The sequence below is a fragment of the Octopus bimaculoides genome, chromosome 8 (genome assembly GCF_046866305.1).
Source record: "Octopus bimaculoides isolate indiv1 chromosome 8, ASM4686630v1, whole genome shotgun sequence".
NCBI lineage: Eukaryota > Metazoa > Mollusca > Cephalopoda > Octopoda > Octopodidae > Octopus > Octopus bimaculoides.
Genome location: NC_142935.1, coordinates 58012867 through 58035366, shown reverse-complemented (window position 1 = coordinate 58035366; position 22500 = coordinate 58012867). Strand labels below are relative to the sequence as shown.

The window sequence follows — 22500 nt, the reverse complement described above, 5'->3', positions numbered from 1 at the left end:
AACTTTACTTTTCATCCTTTTCGGGGTCGATTAAATAAGTACCAGTTGAACAATGGGGTCGATGTAACCGAGGTTTCTTGTTGACCTGTGATGTTGTATAGCCACAGGGAAGTCATAATCATACAGACTTACAATCAAAGATAGAAACTACTCAGACCTTTAACACCCACCAAAGTCCCCTTCCATACATTTAAATCGACAATGTGTGATTTGGGAGAGATTTGGCTGTAATTTCTTAACAAGGTGATGGGTCATACAAAAAAAAGTAATGTTTCTTATGAGGTTTGTTGGGGACAATCCCTTTCTAAAGGCGTCTATGAGGGCCGAAAAGGAGACATACAAACTACTATATATAATAGAGTAGAGTTAGTTTTATACAATTTAAACATGTCTAACATCGAAGGGATGAAAGAAGTATATGAATGCAAATTCCGTTTTTCTTTTCATTAATGATGAAGGGTTGGTGAGCAAAGGTTTGAAAAATTTTTTTGGTGAGCCCTGGAATTTCTCAGTTTCTGACGTAGAGAATAGCGATTAGGTAGGTTAAAAAATGATTTGTCAAAGAAAGTTTAACGAATCATTTGTTGAGTTAACCAACAAGGTAGATAAACGCGTCGCCTGGATTAGAAGACTTATGGCGAGATTAGTTAGGACTACCTACAGGGATTAAATGAGTTAAGTGATTAGTTATATTTCTATATATTGGTGTTTGATGAACGCGTGTATTTTCTGTGAGAGTTTATTTATGTATCTATAATTGAGCCTAGATTAACAGAATTATGGAAGATTAATTAGACTTACTTATTTAGCTTGATGAAGTTAATTAACCAAAGTTTATGGACTTACCTGGATTAGGTGGGTTTACGTCATGGATCTCTGAAAGATACGAAAAGGGAGAAACATTTATAATTATTTATTAACTAATATATATATGAAATACTTCGTTAATTAATGTAAGTATCATTATTATAGTAGAAATAAAGTGCTAAAGATATATATATATATAACCGTAGAAATATAAAATGAAAGCTAAATGTGTGTACTTGCATATATATGTGTGTGTGTGTGTATGTATACATACATACATATATATATATATATATATATATGTGTGTGTGCGTGTGTGTGTGTGTGTGTGCGTGTGTGTGCGTGTGTGTGTGTGTGTGTGTGTGTGTGTGTGTGTGTGTGTGTGTGTGTGTGTGTGTGTAGGCGCAATGGCCCAGTGGTTGGGGCAGCGGAATCGCGGTCGGAGGATCGCAGTTTCGTTTCCCAGACCTAGCGTTGTGTTTATTGAGCGAAAACACCCAAAGCTCCCCGAAGTTCTGGCAGGGGGTGGTGGCGACCCCTGTTGTACTCTTTGGCTCCAAATTTCTCTCACTCTTTCTTCTTGTTTCTTGAGTAAAGCTGCGATGGACTGGCGTTCCGTCCAGCTGGGCGGGGGGGACACATACGCCATAGAAACCGGGAAACCGGGCCCGTGAGCCTGGCTAGGCTTTAAAAGGCGCATAAATAAAATCAATATATACGTATACGTATATATATATATATATATATATATATATATATATATATATATATATGCGTGCGTGTGTATATAGTGAATACTTGTTACAGATGCTGCGCAAATACGCAGAAATTCCAGGGAGAAAGAAAGAGCAAAAGAGAGAGAAAGAGATAGAGAGAAGGAGAGAAGTAGAAGGAGAGAAATAGAGAGAACTCAAAAGAGTGATAGATCAAGGGGGAGTTAGTGGCTGAAGGACTATATAAGGAGATAAGCATAAAGACAAGTAAAAATAAATGACATAGAATACGAGAGATAACAGAGGTGTCTGTCTGTCTGTCTATCTATCTAAAAGAAATGTATCTATCTATCTATCTATTTATCGTGAAAATAATCTCAAAAAATTTAATTCCAAAGTAACAATTCAAAGTTAGTAACAAAACAAGAAAATTTGTAAAATAGAAGAAAAAGAAAAGAAACACTGAAAGCCAGCAAGGCACCAGATTGATAAATATTATCTTGTTAATTCATAAAGTGGCTAAGATAATGGTTATATGGGTACTGAGCTAAAATTCTGAAGTTATGAAGGGTGGAGAAAATGGACATAGCTTTCATGGTGTATTTAATAGAGGATATCACCTTTCTGAGGAGAGTGCACGCGCACACATTCACAGATGTACACGCACGTGCAAACACACAGGTGCAAATGTATACACACAGATGCATACACACACAGGTACAAACGCATGCACAGGCACATGAACACACACACGCGCGGGCGCATTTATGTATGAATTGGTTTTAAATGTTGGCATAAGACCAGGAATTCCGGGGGGGGGGGGGAGTAAGTCGATTATATCGACCCCAGTATACAACTGATTCTTATTTTATTAACTCCGGAAAGATGAAAAGGAAAATCGCCCTAGACGGAATTTGAACTCGGAACGTCAAGTAGGAAGAAATGCCACTGAGTATTTTGTTTGGCGCGATAACGACTCTGCCATCTCGCTGCCTTATATACCGGTTTCAAATTTTAGCACAGGATCAGCTATTTCGGGAGAGGTGGTAAGCCGATTAAATCGATCTCTCCAGTCTTCAACTGCTACTTATTTTATCGATCCTGATAGGACGAAAGGCAAGGTCGACTCCCGTGGAATTTGAACTCAGAACGTAAAGACGGACGAAATTCCACAAAGCATTTTGTCCGGAGTCGTAACGATTCTGCTGACTCGCGCTTTATTTTCCTTTATTTGTTTCCGTCATTTGACTGCGGCCATACTGGAGCATCACCATGAAGGGTTTTAGTCGAACAAATTGACCCCGGGACTTATTTTTTAAGCCTAGTGCTTTTTCTATCGGCAGCTTTTGCCGAACCGCTAGATTATGGGGCGTAAATACACCAACACCGGATATCAATCGGTAATAGGGGGCGGACAAACAAAGACACACACACACACACACTCATATATATACATATATAATTATATATAACGCATAAACAAAGCCTGAAAGATTGCTTTAAAATACATGACGTATTTTATAAGTATGCCTGTTCAGTATCATAAAAGCATGAAATTATTAGTAGCTCTTTCGGTTGTATATTTAATTTGATGTGTGTGTGTGTGTGTGTGTATGTGTGTGTGTATGTGTGTGTGTGTGTGTGTGTGAGTGTGTGTTTGTGTGTGTATTTAATACGTGACGGGTGAGGGGCTCCATCATGGTAATACATGCTGAGGAAGGTGAGGCTATTATGCCAGTCAAGAAACCGGTCCATGTGAGTTCAGATACTTGAATGTATGCAGAGAGATTATCTTAGCCCATTTGCCTTCGGACGGTTGATTTCTGTGGTTTTTATCAGTGTATTCTGGTGATTTAAATGAGAGTTTTGACTTATTTCCAGCAGGTAGACATATTTCGTATGCCCTTTGATTAATTTTAATATATATATATATATGACGGGCTTCTTTTAGTTTCCGTTAGCCAAATCCCTTCACAAGGCTTTGGCCGGGCCGAGGCTATAGTAGAAGACACTTGTCCAAGGTGCCACGTAGTGAGACTGAACCCGGGACCTTGTGGTTGAGAAGTAAGCTTCCACACCTGAATTCCTACGTAGCAACTTGTTGGTGATAATTCCTGTATGAGTGTAAAGAGCTCTAAATTTTTTGCAATATTCACCCGTTTTCGCCGCCTACTATTCCTGGGAAGGTTGTCGCGGTAGAGTCATCAAGCGATATATATGTCTGATATAATAATATAGATTTAATCAAAAGATTAAATGTGGTACTTAAAATGTTTGAGGCACCAGAATTTGGTAGGGTAAAAACCAAAAACAAAATCAAGAGATTTGGTGAATAAAATTTGAAGTTAAGCAACAAAAATTCAATAGGTTATAGCAGTACGTACGTTTCGTACAAGCTCCATTTATTCATGTAGTGAGAACACCACATAGAATGTACAATGAAAATGTACTCGTTAGCTGCATAATGGAATTTCATTTTAGAAAGTCATTTTGAAGATGTTTGCAAAAAACAAAAGTAAGAGAAGAAAAAGAGATGGTATGTTTTCTTCTCTTACTCTTTTTGTTTTATTTTTTGCAAACATCTTCAAAATGACTTTCTAAAATGAAATTCCATTATGCAGCTGACGAGTACATTTTCATTGTACATTCTATGTGGTGTTCTCACTACATGAATAAATGGAGCTTGTACGAAACGTACGTACTGCTATAACCTATTGAATTTTTGTTGCTTATCTTCAAATTATATGTCTGATATAGTTAGAAAGGGGACAGATCGAACTTTGGAGATCTGACACTTGCACTAGATACGCTTATATGTAATCCAAGTGTTTCATGGTAATCCATCGTCACACCTGTATGTATGTATGCTTGTATGTATGTATGTACGTATGTATGTATGTATGTATGTTTGTATGTATGTATGTATCTGTGTCTGTGTGTATATGTATGTGTATGTATGTACGTATGTGTGTGCGTATGTGTTATGTCTGTATGTTTTTATGTATGTGCGTGTGTGTATGGTTTTTTTTTGTCTTCCTCATGACAGTTACAGTGTATATTATGCCCGGCCACCTGTTCGAAAACAAGACCGTAAAAAATGATATAAAGTTATTTTCGTCATATGTTGCATAATCATTCCCCATTTATACTTTAAGATTCTACACATTTTTATTGTCCCAGTTCGCATGGTCATCTGTTGTGTGCGAATTCTTTTCTGTGAGGTTTTTTTTTGGGGGGGGGGGGGGCACAAGCATGACTGCATAGCTAAGATTTTCTTTCGATCTTACTGTGCAGCATCTCGAGTAAAACAATACTCCATAAAGTCACAATACTTAAGGAATTTTTTTAAAGACATTAACTATTTAAAAAGATTGATTTTGAAAAGAAATCCAAAATATCACGAAAGTTTTTGAAAGGAGTTTTCGCATTGTGCGTAAGCGCTTTCGTTGTTCATCTTTTGAAGCATATGTATGTATGTACATGTGTGCGTGTGTGTATAAGTGTGTGTGTATATGTATATATATATATATATATATATATATATATATATATATATATATATATATATATATATATATAACCAAGGAGTACGAGCCCTAAGGAGTCTAATTTAGACTTTTTGCGGTGAAATCTCTTGCGGTGAATCTCTTGTAACGATTACATGGTTTTCTATGAACAATTATATATATATATCTATATATATATATATATATATATATATATATGTATGTATATATATATAATAATAATATTAGGGACAAAATCCAAAATTACAGGTAAAAAACTCAATTAAAATCAATTTATAAAAAATTAATATTAAATTGAGCCTTATAGATAAAGTATATATAAAATATATAGTTTTAGGGAAAATAACCAATTTTCAAGAACTCATCGATGAAAATCCACTATCACATATAGAAAAATTAATAATTAAAAGCACAATAAATGAGTATAATATAAAGTAAAGTAAATATCATAAGATAAATATAATAAAAAGATTACACGTGTTTCATAACCAATTTTCAAATAGAAAAGAAATTTAAATCGATTAAAATCAATTGAAATTATCGAAAATAAATTCTATTCAAAAATATAGCTACTCGTCAGATCGTAAGTAGAACAATAATTAGATATATATCTCAACCAACAATAAGTACCAAATGAATTAATATGAAATACTTATTATATAAAGATAGAAAAATTATTTTAAAAATATCATAATATCAAAATAATAACCATTCAATAATCATCCCTTCATCCATTATAATAACATGTATATTATATACAAAAAACATCTTACATAAATTAACATTGTTTTAAATTATCATTGTTTTAAATACAAGTTGAACGAAGTTTAAGTTTAAAATAATAATGAAGATAAAATTAGTACATATTTAACCGGTGTAATAGTTAAAGCTATACTATTTAAAGCTAAAGACGTTTATTTAATTATAATTAAAGATCAATTGAATAATAGAAAAATACAAGATTATTTATTTCTACAAACGTAATAATAAAAAATATGAATGAAAAAATTATGAATGGAAAAATTATGAATGAAAAAATTAGGAAAGAAAAAATTATTAAGAATAAAAGATTAAACTTTATATATATATACAAAGTTTTGATTTTAAAAAGACTTTAACGATATTATAAACTATAAAGATTAATAATTAATCAAATATTATTAATCAAAAATAATCGAAAATATATCAACACTATACAAATCGAAGTTCTAATATTATGTTGAAATGAAACTATAACTTCTAAATAATTTAGTGTTAAATAAGTTATCTATTAAAAATAATCTATAAAGAACCAAATGAATAGTATAAAAACAAGAATACATATTATTTTCAAATAGTAGAAAATCTTTAGCAAAGTGAAAACAGTAGTTATCCAAATTTTTCCGTAATATATATATCTATATATATATATACATATATATATATATATATATATATATATATATATATATATATATATGTATGTATGTATTTATATATATGTATATATATATATATATATATATATATATATATATATATATATATATATATATATATATATATATATATATATATATATATATATATATATATACAGTGATTGGGCAAAATAATGGAAACACCTAGCATCATAACATCAAAAGTTTGAAATATCTATAAAACCGTCAAAATTTTGTTTATTTTTATGTTTTTCGATTTATTATTAGTGTTGGTTAATATGTTTCGCTAAAATTGCTGTTTCTTTTCAGATATCATCAGAAAAGAATAATTAAAATTCATCGAAATGACAGATCTATCGGACTTTCAAAGAGGTCAAATTGTTGGTGCTCGTATGGCTGGCACTAGCGTAACAAAAGCAGCCGAAATCTTTGGTGTATCAAAAAGTACTGTCTCGAAAGTAACGACAGCCTTTGAGAAAGAGGGAAAAACCTCCTCGTCGAAACAAAAATCCGGAAGAAAACCAAAACTTTCAGATAGGGACCGTCGGACTCTTATGCGAATTGTTAGAAAGGATCACAAAAGTACAGCTCCCAAAACTACTGCAGAGCTAAATGACCGCATGGAGAACCCAGTTTCCACAAAAAAACTGTTCGCCAAGAACTGCACAAAGCCGGAATTCACGGAGAGCTGCAATCAGAAAACCTCTACTTTCAAAAACAAACGTTGCAAAGCGTTTAGAGCGGAGTAAAAACCTACGGAATTGGTCCCCAGAGCAGTGGAAGAATGTTATTTTCTCGGACGAGTCATCTTTTACCTTGTTTCCGACCACTGGCGGAGTATACGTGTGGAGACAGCCAAAAGAAGCATTTGACCCAGACTGCCTTCTTCCAACTGTTAAACATGTGATGATCTGGTGGAGGGGGTGCTATATCTTGGAAATCCGCCGGCCTAATGGTTTCCCTTCATGGCAGAATTAATAGACAAAACTATTTAAGCATTTTATCTGATCAAATTCATACTATGGTTGCGGAACTGTTTCCGGAGGGAAACGCAACCTTTCAGGATGATAATGCGCCAATTCACACAGCTAAAATTGTTACTGGAATATTCTTGTGAAGTTGAACATCTTATCTGGCCACCATAGCCCCCAGATCTCAATATTATTGAACATTTATGGTGCATTTTAGAAAAACAAGTAAGGAGTCGATATCCTCCACCATCATCACTACAAGAACTGGAGACTGTTTTAGCTGAAGAATGGACAAAAATACATTTGGAAACAGTTCAATCGCTGTACGAGTCCATACCTCGTATAATTCAAGCTGTAATTACTGCAAAAGGCGTTCCTACCCCATATTAAGATAAATTTGTTTGAAATTTCAAGGTGTTTCCATTGTTTTGTCCAAACCCTATTTATACATATATATGCATTATGCATACGTGTATGCGTGTGTGTGTGTGTATATATATATACACACACACACACATACATACGTATGTATATGTATATACACACTCGCACAAGCACATATATATATACATGCTCGTTATATACATTAGTGTGTTTATACTTCTAGGTACATCACCGTATGCATATGAATTGTGTGCATGTCTGTATGTGTGTGAGCTCATGTGTGTGTGTGTGTGTGTGCATGTGAATATATATATATATATATATATATATATATATATATATATATATATATATATATATATATATATATGTATGTATGTATGTATGTATGTATGTATGTATGTATATATACACATGTTTATTTATTTATTCGTCACGCTCTTACGTTTTCTCTCCGCTCTTGTATTTCTGCTCTTCTCGCCTAACCTTCCCCCTTACACACGAATTTCATTACTTTCTCTGCTGCCGTCGCCACCGCCACCATTACGATGACCACCGGAACCACCATGCCGACCATACCATCACCACCATCACCGCTACCACCGCCGCCGCCGCCGCCGCCGCCGCTACCATCACCACCCCCACCCCCACCACCATCACCGCTATCACCAGCATCACCACCATTACCACTACATTCTTCAATCACAGTTTCATTAATGATATGTCACCTTGTAAAGGCCCTAGACCTCCAATGTCACAACCAACCCCCATTTCTTCATCTTACCCCCAATAAGATCCCGGTACTCAAGTAATAATGTGTCACCTTCACTCAAAAATTATGACACATTCTTTAAATTTCTCTATAACGACCCCCTCTCTTACTCTGTTTTGAACCTTAACTCTACACCCAATATGTGTGTGTATGCGTGTGTATTATATCTGCATAGCATACACTATGTGCTCGTGGGCAAATGAGTGAATAAGTGTGTGTCTGTATGTGTGTGTGTTTGCGTGTGCGTATGTGTGTGTGTGTGTGTGTGTGTGTGTGTGAGTAATGTTTGCACATTATGTATACTGCGTGTGCGTATAAGTTCCTCATACTTAAGTGATAATGTCACCTTCACTTTCTGTGTGTGTGTGTAATATCTACATAATAAATTGTGTGCGTATAATGTCTATAAGTGGGTGTGTATGATGTTTTGATGTCAACACTGCATACGGTCTGTATGTATAAGCTCTACACATTCTACTGTATGTGGGTATATATAGTGTCTACGCATTATACTGCGTGTCTACAAAATATAATCTACATGTATATGTGTTTGTGCATAATGTCAATGTATAATGCTCCGTGTATATATATATATATATATATATATATATATATATATATATATATATATATATATATATATATATATATATAAACAGGGTGGCCCAAAAGTAGGTTTACAGTTATCACGTAGGCACTTTAAATTTGTTTTAAAACATTTTATTACATTTAAATTTCTATCGTACAGACTGAAAAGGGAGCTTGACAAAATTAACTAATTTAGTATAAAATAATGGTTTCATATTTTATTTCTAATTTAGATCTAAACTGTTAATATGCGAATGCGAAAGAGATAGTTGAATAACTGTAAACCTACTTTTGGGCCACCCTGTATACATACACACACACACACACACACACACACACACACACACACACACATAATGCCTTCACATTATTCTACGTCCGTGTGTGTATCTTAGATCTTCACAAATATGCGGTGTGTCTGTGTTTGTATTGTCTATGTACTCTTTGGCATAGTCGTTGTTTAATCCCAGATAAGCCCCTGTCGATCAACCCTGTGATCGAAGGCATTACAGATATGACCGACATGGTTTTTTCCTCTATGCAAGGAACCCAGGACCAAACAATCCAAATAGTAAGGTGACAGCAGAAAAAATATTTAACTGCTATTTCTAGCATGTCAGCTGCGTAGAGACTCACTCTTGGCTCATCTTTCTGTTAGTGTATGGGGGAAAAGCTGTGTTCGTTGATCCTATATTTATTTATGTGTATATGCATATAATGTGTGTTATGACTACACACTGTACTGTATATGTGTGTGTTAGCTTGAGTGTATGTACACGCGCGTGTGTGTATGGTAGTTGCGTGTGACGGTCTCGGTTGTTTCAATCGATGAGTCGGATGTTCCAGTTAATGTAGTACAGCTTGTCAACATCTATCAAACATTCACATCTCCACACGATCTCATTTATAATATGACCACAGAGTCTCGTTACGCATGTCCGTCTGTCTGTCTATCTGCCTGCCCGCCCGTCTGTCTGTTTCTCTATCTCTCTAGAAAGCCTCGTTCCCAAGGCCCGAGAGTAATATAATGTTAAGACTGACGCATGACGTGTGGAATTAACTTTTACTCCATGTCAAAGTTCGTATTCAATAACGATATGTCACAATTTGACCTGACCTTAGTGTCATCATGCGCACGCACATGCTTGTAAGCATGTATGTATGTATGTATGGATGGATGGATGGATGGATGGATGGATGGATGCATATATGTATGTACTGGGGCGCTGACGCTCATACAGACTTGCATAAATGCATACATGCTTGCATGCATACTTCCACATCAAAAGTGACGAAGGAGGCTTTACTTAAAAACGAGAACAAGGGAGGCAGACACTTAACATCAATACAAATAGCCTTTGAATGCCTCATCATATCCCTTCGATTATATCTACATAGCGCTCAAACCCCAATGTCCTGCCACAGATCATATCTGCATATGTGGGGCCGAGAACATCATGAGAGTTGGAATAAAGCGTTTCAGAAAGTATTCCCTGAGTGATGGCCAAGCATATACACCCAGAAAACTTGTACAACTCTGCTGCAACGGATCATCAGAAGAAAGGCTGTGTACACACGAGCAAAAGGTCATGCTGGGCTGATATTCCAAAGAGGTTTCAAAGTGACTCTAACGTTGACAATCACAGAAGTCCACCGTACACTAACAACCAGGATACTAGTTCTCACTTTGAATGATAGGCGCAGGCATGGATGTGTAATGGATAAGTTCCGGGTTCAGGTCCACTGCATGGCACCTTGAGCAAGTGTCTTCTGCTATACCCTCGAGCCCACCAAAGCTTTGTGAGTGGATTTGGTAAACAGACCTGAAAGCCCGTCGTATATATATATATATATATATATATATATATATATATATATATATATATATATATATATATATATATATATATATGTATATATATATGAGGAGAGAAATGAATGGAATGCCTGGTGAGTGTCTTGTTGGCTGCTCCCTCCTATGGGAAATTTAAGCCTTGGTAAATAAATGAATAAATATATACATATACATATGTATATATACATGCATACACACACAAACACACGCACGCGCACACACACACACACACACACACACACACACACACACACATATATATATATATATATGCGCGCGCGTGTGTGTTTGTGTCTGTGTTTGTCCCAGACCATCGCTTGAGAACCGGTGCTGGTAAAAGCGGTTCGGCAAAAAAGACTAATAAAACAAACATCAGGCTTTAAAAAAAAAAATTAGTACTGGGGTCGATTCGTTCGACTAAAAAGCAGTACTCCAGCATGACCGTAGTCTAATGACTGAAATAAATAAAGACAAAGATATGCTTTTGTAATACAAAGGCAGGAAATAGCCACAAAGTAAGTGATGCATTGCACAAAAGGGAAAAAGATGCAATAACTGATGCGTGTTTTGTGGAACGAACATTGGGAATGTCATCCACGTCATAAGTTGTTGCCCGAAACTGTCCTTATGGTATTGCCTATCTATGAGTCATGGTGCCATGATTAAAGCAATCTGTAATGGTGCATATAGAAAGAATGCTCCTGAAAGACAAATGTAATAAGCTACGATAATGTGGAGGGTATAATCACACTTAATTCGAAAGATTAGTGGCTGAAGGTTGCTGTGATGACGTCAATAAAATGCAAACATAACAGAAGAGACAATAATTTGAGCCGGAGAAAAGAAACTATGCCCAGCAGATGTCAGCAGAAGGTTTACGAGTGTTAAGAAAACATCCATGCTGAACTAATGAGAAATCGGTTACTACTCCACTCAGACTATAAGTTTAGATTTGTATCAATAATTACTGGAGCCTCAGTACCAAGCTTGAGAAGCTGAGATTCACAAAGCCAGAAAATATAGAGATAATCAGAAGATTACAGACACAAGCTGTCAAAGGTGTTGCTTCCTTGAGAAGTTTAATCAGGGCTGCGCTATGCACCAAGCAAACAAGGCGATCGCCTAGGACGCTAGTTAAACTCAAGCTCTCTACAAATAACTTACATATAATGTCATAATGCAATGGAAAACACTAAAGCGTATTAATAAAGAGAACAGGGGTTACTTCCGGTACAAAGAATGGTTAGTGAAGGTGTGAGGCGAGAGGGGGATGTGTGATGATTTGATCTGTCACATGATTTGGCATGAAATATTTCAAATTTTGTCCTGTAACAGATTGCCGCTATAAGTACAGATTTCTTACTTGCGGGTCGAGTATGATTTTTCGGGATAGTCGGAGGGAATAGTGAAAAAAAAACAAAAAAAAAATTTTGAAAAGAAGGAAGAGGTAAGCTTTCATTATAGGATAGCGAGAAGATATTCGTTGTAGGGTTGGAAGAGGACACATACTGTGGGGTCGGTTTAGGGCTCTCAATAATTTGACACCGGCCCTGATTCTAATAAGAAAGACCAAAACATACAGAGCCATCACTGTATCTAGTAAAAAGATCAGAATATTCACCCATTTAGCACATTACCTGTTTTCAATTATAAGAACGCGGGTGTGTCCCATTTTGGGTTAGGGGAATTGGCGGGAATGAAAGATTATCTTCCTCCTACAATTCGGGTTTTGCTAAGCATTTTTTTTTAAACAATAACAGGTATTGACTTTTAACTGAAGTAGTCTTGCGCACTACATTAAAAAGTATGTTAGCATTCTAACTAATGTACTTACATATATATATATATATAGCGTATTTGTATATATATATATATATATATATATATATATATATATATATATATATATATATATATATATATACATATATATATGTATCTTTCTCTCTCTCTATCTTTATATATATATATATATATATATATATATATATATATATATATATATGTATATATATATATATATATATATATATATATATATATATATATATATATATATATATATATATATATATATATATATATATGAATATATATATAATATAATATATTCTTATGTGGCCAATAAAACATTCGCCCAAACCTTCCCCTCCACTGAGACCAAAAAAATGTAGAAATAAAAGATAAATAAATAAATTTAAAAAAAAACGAAAACAATGTGTGCCCCTGAGAAATTTTTGATTTCTGTGAAGCAATAAGGGATTTTTTTCTTTCATCTGCGAGCGAAAACCTGATTTCCATTACCGGGTTGAAGGTTTTTTGAAAATTCACTGATGTCGCTTAAGTCCATGGGACAGCTTATGTCTTCTTATTCTATATAAACATTAGTGATATCAAGTAATACTGAACAGATGTGATATCGATCAATAGATTTGATGCATATGTTAATCTGAACAGATGAGAAATCACTCAAAATAATTGGTAGTAGAATATGTTGTACAGATGAGATGATATCAGCAGCTATAAACGCTGACGAAATTATCCTAAACGAATGATCTTATCTATCTATCTATCTATCTATTTATCTATCTATCTATCTATCTATCTATCTATCTATCAATCTATCTATTTATCTATCTATGGTGGCCAATATGTCTGTCTACGCACTCTCTTTTTATATGTGCATATGATTATATATATATATATATATATATATATATATATATATATATATATATATATATATATATATATATATAATTATGTATGTATATACATATGTGTGCATAAGCACTTGAATGCATATATATGTGTCTGTGTGTATCTACCATGCATACGCAAATATATATATATATATATATAATGCATACAAACATACATTCATATATATATGTATGTATACATACATATATATGTGTATGTATGTATGTATGCATGTATGTATGTATGTATATGTGAGTGTGTATTTATATGTAGGCGGCCTGAGTTTTAAAAAGCCTTTCTATGACGTGCGCACACACACACATACACGCACAAAAGCAATAGCACGTTTTTGCGTGTGTATATTTGCATGTATTTACGTATGTATAAAAATGTGTATGTATGCATTGTTTATGTCTAAACTTTTAGTTCAGTGGTTTATTTTAACCATCACAATTAAGTATATAATTCTGTCTTCATTTTTCTCTCTACCATTTTCTCTCACCCACTGTGTGCGTGCGTGTGTGTGTGAGGGGAATGGGGCGTGTATGTATATATATATATATATATATATATATATATAAAGACATACATATATGGGTATATATGTATATGCTTATAAATACACACATGCACGTGTATATACACACACACACATATACACACACACAAACACACACACAAACGTACATATATATATATATATATATATATATATATATATATATATATATATATATATATATATATATATATACATATATATATATGTGTGTGTGTGTGTGTGTGTGTGTCTCTGTGTGTGTGTGTGTGTGTGTGTGTGTGTGTGTGTGTGTGTATCACTAAAATGACACTAAACAGATAACAAGCATCGATGAACATGATGAAAAGGTGAATTGATGATATCAAACACATTCAAATAAACAAAAACAGCCACCACATTAAGATATACTGCACGAAGACGACCACCACCATCACAAAACCACCACCACCATCACCACCACCAACAGGAACACGAACGCCACAGACAACAAGAACAACAGCGACAGCAACAACAAAACCAACGTTAACAACAACAACAACGTCAGAAAGCCATGAAAATATCTAGCCGAGACGAGATCGATATAAAAACTAACAGAATCACCAAATCGATTAGCTTTAAAACCAGAAGCCTTAATTCTCATAATTATATTTCCGATAATTACATTACTTCTATAGCTACTAGTACTCCATTCTAACTTAATTTACGACTTTTCACTTAAAAAAAAAAGTCCACAAGTATTAGTAATTTTCTTCTTCCATGAATGATTATGGCACTGACGGTGCCAATGGCTGGAACAAAGGCGTCGGTAGTGGTGAAGATTGTGGCGGGGGTGGATTTGTTTGGCAGAGGTGGAACAAAAAGATGGGTGGTAACTAGCGGGAGGAATCTGATCTGTTTCTTTGTGTTACGGTTTTTTTGGGGGGGGGGATATTTTTTTTTTTGTTCCACCCCCACCCCATATCACCTCCTGTACCTCCATTCATTTGTTTGCGTGTGTTTACTAGTGTTTTAAAATGTCTTCTGGATATTTTCAACTTTGCTTTCATTTTTGTTTTGTTTCATTTAATTTTCTGTTTTTTTTTACAATTTTATTTATCTTTTTCTTTCGTTTTGTTTTACAATTTTATTTATCACTTGATATTTTGTTTGTAGTTAGGACACTGATAGTGATAATGATGATGATGATGATGATGAAGATGATAAAATTGGCGGTGGCGGTCACGATATTTCTTATACTTCACTGCACTCTAAACATTGAACTATAATAACAATAATAATAATAATTATAATAATAATAATAATAATAATAATAACCCTTTCTATTATAGGCACAAGGCCTGAAATTTGGGGGAGGGAAATAGTCGATTACATCGACCCCAGTACTCAGCTGGTACTTATTTTATCAACCCCGAAAAGATGAAAAGCAAAGTCGACCTTGGCAGAATTTGAACTCAGAACACGAAGACACACGAAATATCGCTAAGCATTTCGCCCGGCGTGCCAGCTAGTGATTCTGCCAGCTCACCGCCTTGATAATCCTTTCTACTAAAGGCACAAGGCCTGAAATGTTTGGGGAGGGGACTAGTCGATTTCATCGACCCATGTTTTACTGATACTTAATTTATCGACCCTGAAAGGATGGAAGGCAAAGTCGACCTCGGCGGAATTTGAACTCAGAGCGTAAAGATAGACAAAATAGCAGTAAGTATTTTCACCCGGCATGCTAATGATACTGCAATATAAACAATGATAAATTTCTATATTTAAGAAATGAGGTATTATGTACATTATTTACATTAGACGGATATTTGTCCTCATCGGGCATATGGCGTAGTGGTTAAGAGCGCGGACTACTAACCCCAAGATTCCGAGTTCGATTCCAAGCAGTGATCTGAACAATAATAATAATAATAATTATAATTATAGCAATAACATCGAAAAATACCTTAGGAATGAGAACCTAATTTCGAAATTTCCCCAAGACACCTGATGAAGGCTGGAGGGTATATCAGCCGAAACGTTGTGTTAACAACAAACAAGATGAGAACAAATATCCGTCTAATGTAAATAATAAAGTTATCGTGAACCTTGGTAGAGTTGGACTATGGTCAAGGGCATTCCACATTTGACCAATTCATCTTTACAGTGGTACCTCAGATTATATTACCGAATGTATCCTTTACGTTTTAAGATTACGTGCATTTTATTTGAGGGGAATTTCGCTGTTATTTCTATTCTCACTTGCAGGATTCCTTGTTGACTAATATAGCAATGATGGTGATGACGTTGATGACGTTTGTTTGCATTGATATAATGCCATGAATATTTAGGAGCAGAATATTGTCAACTGATCACCGAATATAACTGGTACTAACAGTTCTCTCAATAGCCCGAAATGAAATAATGAGTAATAACAGCAGCAGCAGCAGCAGCAGTAGTAGTAGTAGTAGTAGTAGTGGTAGTAATAGTAGTAGTAGTAGCAGCAGCAGTAGCTCTAGCAGACGTACAATTAATAAGTGAAGAAAAGAAATAGAAACGAGAGAACGGTAAGAAAGAAAATTAGAAAGATAAAACGGAGAAGAAGACGAAGAAGAAGAAGAAGAAGAAGAAGAAGAAGAAGAAGATGATGATGATAAAGAAGAAGATTATGGAAAAAGAAAAGATTATGAAAAAAGGTTATGAATGAATATTTTGGAAAACAAGAATAATGCTTTCTGTTCTAGGCACATGCCCAGAAATTTTAAGAAGTGGATTAGTTAATACCGTCGACCCCGGTACTTGATAAATACGTTATTTTATTGATTCCAAAAGAGATGAAAAATCAAAGTTGACTTCGGTGGAATTTGAGTACAGAACGTAAAATTTTTGGAAAACAACAAAAAAAAAAAGTCGTAATGTATTTTCTCCGAGACATAAACGATCCTACCCAGCTCGCCCTACCCAGCGATAGTTCCTTCAAAGTTTTGGTACAAGGCTCGAAATTTTGGAGTAGGAGGCCAGTCGATTAGATCGACCCTAGTACGCAACTGGTACTTAATTTATCGACCCCGAAAGGATGAAAGGCAAAGTCGACCTCATCGGAATTTGAACTCAGGCATATTGCTCTGCATGCTAACCATTCTGCCAGCTAACTACCTTCCTAGACCTGTGATATTACTCTTTTACTTGTTTCAGTCATTTGACTGTGGCCATGCTGAAGCACCGCCTTTATTCGAGCAAATCGACCCCAGGACTTATTCTTTGGCAGCCTAGTACTTATTCTATCGGTCTCTTTTACCGAACCGCTAAGTTACGAGGACGTAAACACACCAGCATCGGTTGTCCAGGGATGTTGGGGGGACAAACACAAACACACACACACACACACACACATGTATGTATATATATATATATATATATATATATATATATATATATATATATATATGACGGGCTTCTTTCAGTTTCCGTCTACCAAATCCACTCACAAGGCTTTGGTCGGCCCGAGGCTATAGTAGAAGACACTTGTCCAACGTGCCACGCAGTGGGACTTAACCCGGAACCATGTGGTTGGTATGCAAGCTACTTACCGTACATTGATATTGATACCATTAATGTTACTCCTTGATTCTTTGTAAGTTAACTCCTATAGGAGAGACCTAAGCTGAGTGGGAATTCCAAAGAGCTGACATTTTAGTAGGAAATAAAGAGAGACTGGACGTAGTGGATAGTTAATGAGGTGCCTCGTGGAGGTTAAATAAACAAGGGTGATAGTAGGATGAGAAATAAACGGGTCAAGAACTGAAAAAAAGAAGAAAAAGAAAAATCCGGCACTCCGTCGGTTACGACGATGAATGTTATAGTTGATCCAATTAAACGGAACAGCCTGCTCGTGAAATTAACGTGCAAGTGGCTGAGCACACCACATACACACGTACCCTTAATGAAGTTCTCAGGGAGATTCAGTATGACACAGAATGTGACGAGGCCGGCTCTTTGAATTACAGGTTTTGATAGCCGAGTGGACTGGAACAAAGCGAAAAACAGCGTCTTGATCAAGGAGACAATGCACTGCCAGCAATCGAATTCACGACCTTTCGATCGTGAGGTGAACACCCCTGACCACTTTGCAACGCGTCTTCATCGGGTCAAGAACATTTCAATAGTGAAGGCATGTACCTGGTCAACTCTGAGGAATAGAGGCCATGATAGAAACGGTAGAAAGGGGCAAAGTGAGAGAGAGAGAGAGAGAGAGAGAAAGGGAGAGGCAGAGAGACGAAGAGAGAGAGAGACGAAGAGAGAGAGACGAAGACAGACTGAGAGGGAGAGAGATAAGGAGGGAAAGAGAGAGGGAGGGAGAGAGAGAGAACTGAAATAGCGCAATTGTGACTAAGAGTGGTAATTCTGAATGCATTTTCTTTCTATCTTTCCTTCTTTTTTCCTTCCTTCTTTTTTTCCTTCCTTCCTTCCTTTCTTCCTTTCTTTCTTTCTTCCCTTCTTTCTTTCTTCTAATCCTATTATAATCATTCCTCCACCTGTGAAATAAACTAGTGACATGACCAATAATAAATAAAAAAAAGAAAAAAGAAAAACGAAAAAGAAAAAAAAAGAACAAGACGAGATTGTCACGGCTGGAAATATCTCCAATCATACGCCTAGTCGTTGGTGTCGATCTGCAGCTAAACAACAACAACAACAACAACAACAACAACAACAACAACAACAACAGCCACCGCAACAACAGCAACGTCACCAGCAACAAGGAGAAGATAACTCGATGTCTCTCTCATCAGTCAACGTTATTCCTCATGAGTTGCTGTTGTTTTTTTTATTTGATATGGCTGTTGCTGCTGCTGTTTTCGTTGCTGCCAATGGTTGTTATTGTTGTTGTTGCTGCTGCTGGTGTTATTCTTGTTGTTTGTTGCCGCCATTGTTTTATAATTGCAGCATTTTATTCTTTTCATATTGCTAGCTATTATTGCTTTTATCGTGTTTATAGCCACCACTATTGTTGTTAGCGGTGCTAATGTTGCTGTTGCTGTTGTTGTTGTTTCTGCGCTTATAGTTGTTGATTTAAATACCTTGGCTTAAAACACAAAACAAAACAAAAAAATGTGTGGCGCTAAGAAGAATTATTGCCACAGGGCCCCTATCAGTTTCACCCCATTCGCTGACGTCACACACACCGCACCACAACACAACACGCCACACCGTACCACTCATGTCTCGTCCCCTACCACTCATACACTACACAGCGTCCACCACCACCACCACCACCACCGACACCACCACCACCACTGACACCACCACCACCACCACCACCGACACCACCACCACCACCACCGATACCACCATCAGAACCACCACCACCACCACCGCCGCCACCACCACCACCAGCGCTATTACCACCTACACATACACATAATCATTATTACAATAAGCCCCATCTTCCACACGCACCATCACTGTTCTCTAGCCGTGCATACATCACGACATACCACAGACACAATTCTAAACGTCACACCACCCCTCACACATGTTTTCGTTTCGTACGTCCCCCCCCACCACCACCACCACCACTGCTGCCGCCGCCGCCGCCAACCTTCCGCCGCCAGTCAACCATTGTGGACACACCCACAAACCATTAGACCAGACATCTTCCTATCAGCAGAGATATCTCTTCCCTTATCCCTATCTCTGAACTAAACCCCTCCGCCGTTACCTGCGCCACCACTGCCGCCCCTCACTGTGCAGACCCATTGCACCTTCACCCCGGACAACGTCACCAACCAGCATCCACCACCACCACCGTCACCACCATCAACACTAACATCACTACCAACACCATCGGGAGTTAACAAGAGGTATCTTTACGCGGTCGTTCGACTTGCTAGAAACAACAGCCAAATCGCTCTCAAATTACACTGCCTTAAGAAAAGGCATGCGTTGTGTAACGTGATCCTGAGTTCCTTAGTACACAAAGAAAATATAGGATGGTCATGGACGGAATGTGTTTGATCATAGACATGATAGGTTAGGACTGGCTGGCGTGGGGCTAAAAGACAGTAACAACAACGACAACAATGATGGCGGCAACAAAGACAACTTGTAATAGTCTCACAACAACAACAAGAACAAACAGCGACGAAAACAACAGCTATCACAGATGATTCAATATATTGGGTTGTCCGGAAAGTTCGTGCCGATTTATAGTAGCTTACCTTTGGACTCATTTGCCATGAAACCACCTCAATTCTGGGAAGAGGGTATTTTCAAGTTAAAGGAAAAAATGGAGACGCATTGTGCAACAAAATGGTTCATATTTGGTTGATTTAAAAATGTAATGGCAAATATTTTTTGACCTTTTTTTCCCCCCACCTTAAAAATCGGCACGAACTTTCCGGACAACCCAATACAATCAGAGCAAACATCATTATATATACTACCTCCAACACCATCACAATTTCGCCGTTACAACTGCCACTGCCACTGCGATCACCGCCATTATTACAACGCCATTATAGTCGGTCCTCTACGCACCAAGACACAGCAATATCACCCCCCCCCCAACAGCAGCACCACCACCGCAAAGCAGCAGTACGGCAATTACCAGCACCAGCCAGCAACACTATCATCATCATCGTTATCCACATCATTGTTCACATCAGCATCATTACTATATCATCATCATCATCATCATCATCATCATTCTAAGCAACAGTACTAGTGTAAACATATTCCAGACTCCTCCTCCAACTACTCCTCCCCTGCTACTACTACTACTACTACTACTACTACTACTACTACTACTACTACTACTACGTTCTGAATACTAATGTACATTTATAAACCATCACCACTACCACCGCCGCCGCCACCGCCATCACCACCATTACCACTCATACCAACCCTCATTAGCGTCCCATCACCACAAAGCGACCAAGAAACTACTTCAACGTAGCCCCCCCCCCCCTCTCCATACACCAACCGCATCCACACACACATGGTCTCACAACACACATACATGTGTGTACACTCATAACACACAGGCATACACACGCGCACACACACACACACACACAAACACACACATACACATTGTCTCTCTCTCAGAAATACACACAAACCAAAACATCACCACAACATCCACCACCACCACCACCACCACCACCACCACCACCACCACCATCACCACCATCACCACCACCACCACCACCACCAGCATTACTATCACCATCGCCGCCATCGCGGTCATCAGCCACCATTGCCCTCACAACCACCACCACCACCATCACCACCACCATCACCACCACTATCACTCCTACCACTAGCACTCAACCAATTCTACTCCCACCGTTACCCCCGTGCCCATTACCAGTGCAACGCATCTATTTTCCAGAAAGGAAACAAAATGGTGAACACTTTTACAGCAAACGTTACTTCCTTTGTTTTGTTCCATCGCCCCCACCAAAACCCCAGCCACCACCACCGTCACCATTAAGAAGAAGAAGAAGAAGAAGAAGAGCAACAAAAATAACGGTGACTTCGACTACGAAAGACGCCACTACGGACGGCAGCGCCGCCGTCACCAACAATCCCATATCCATCATCGCCACCAACACCAACCAATACCACTGCAATCGCCAACGCCCCGCCCCGCCCCCGACAGCAACAGCAACAACAATAACAAAGACGTCATCAGCAGCAATAACAACAACATAACTGTTATAAAACAATAACAAATCAATAGGAAAACAAACAATAGCAACTAGTAAACATCTCTCCTTCCTTGCCCACCTCAACAAAGAAAATACTCAACATAGGATAAATAGTAAATTACACACACACACACATACACGCACACACACACACACACACACACACACACTCTCACACACACACACACACACACACACACACACACACACACAAGAATAAAAAATATACCGAAAGGAGTGGGCAAAAAAATAGAATACTCCAATCTGAGATGTGTTGAAACTACAATGTTTGTATTTTGGTTGAGCCATTATAGCCTTAAATATACACACGCACTGATATGTTTCATTTTTACACTTTTATTATTTTGATAATGATTATTATTGAGCGAGTGAGATTTTTTTCTACATATTGGCCTAGCGAGTGTGTTGGGGGTATATGTGTGCACAAATAACCGCGTGATTTACTGAAACACGCCAACCCATTCGTACATGTATGTGTATGTATATATCTGTTTGTATGG

At 36.9% G+C, this 22500-nt stretch overlaps 1 protein-coding gene across 1 annotated transcript in view; it reads right to left on the bottom strand.

Annotated features, from left to right (window-relative positions):
- Positions 1 to 22500, bottom strand: part of LOC106876201 (netrin-1) — a 387684-nt gene that overhangs the window by 20146 nt on the left and 345038 nt on the right. Inside the window, exon 4 of the mRNA XM_014924662.3 lies at positions 847 to 876. Within this exon, the coding sequence (XP_014780148.1) occupies positions 847 to 876 (30 nt within the window). The remainder of the gene's footprint in view (positions 1 to 846; positions 877 to 22500) is intronic.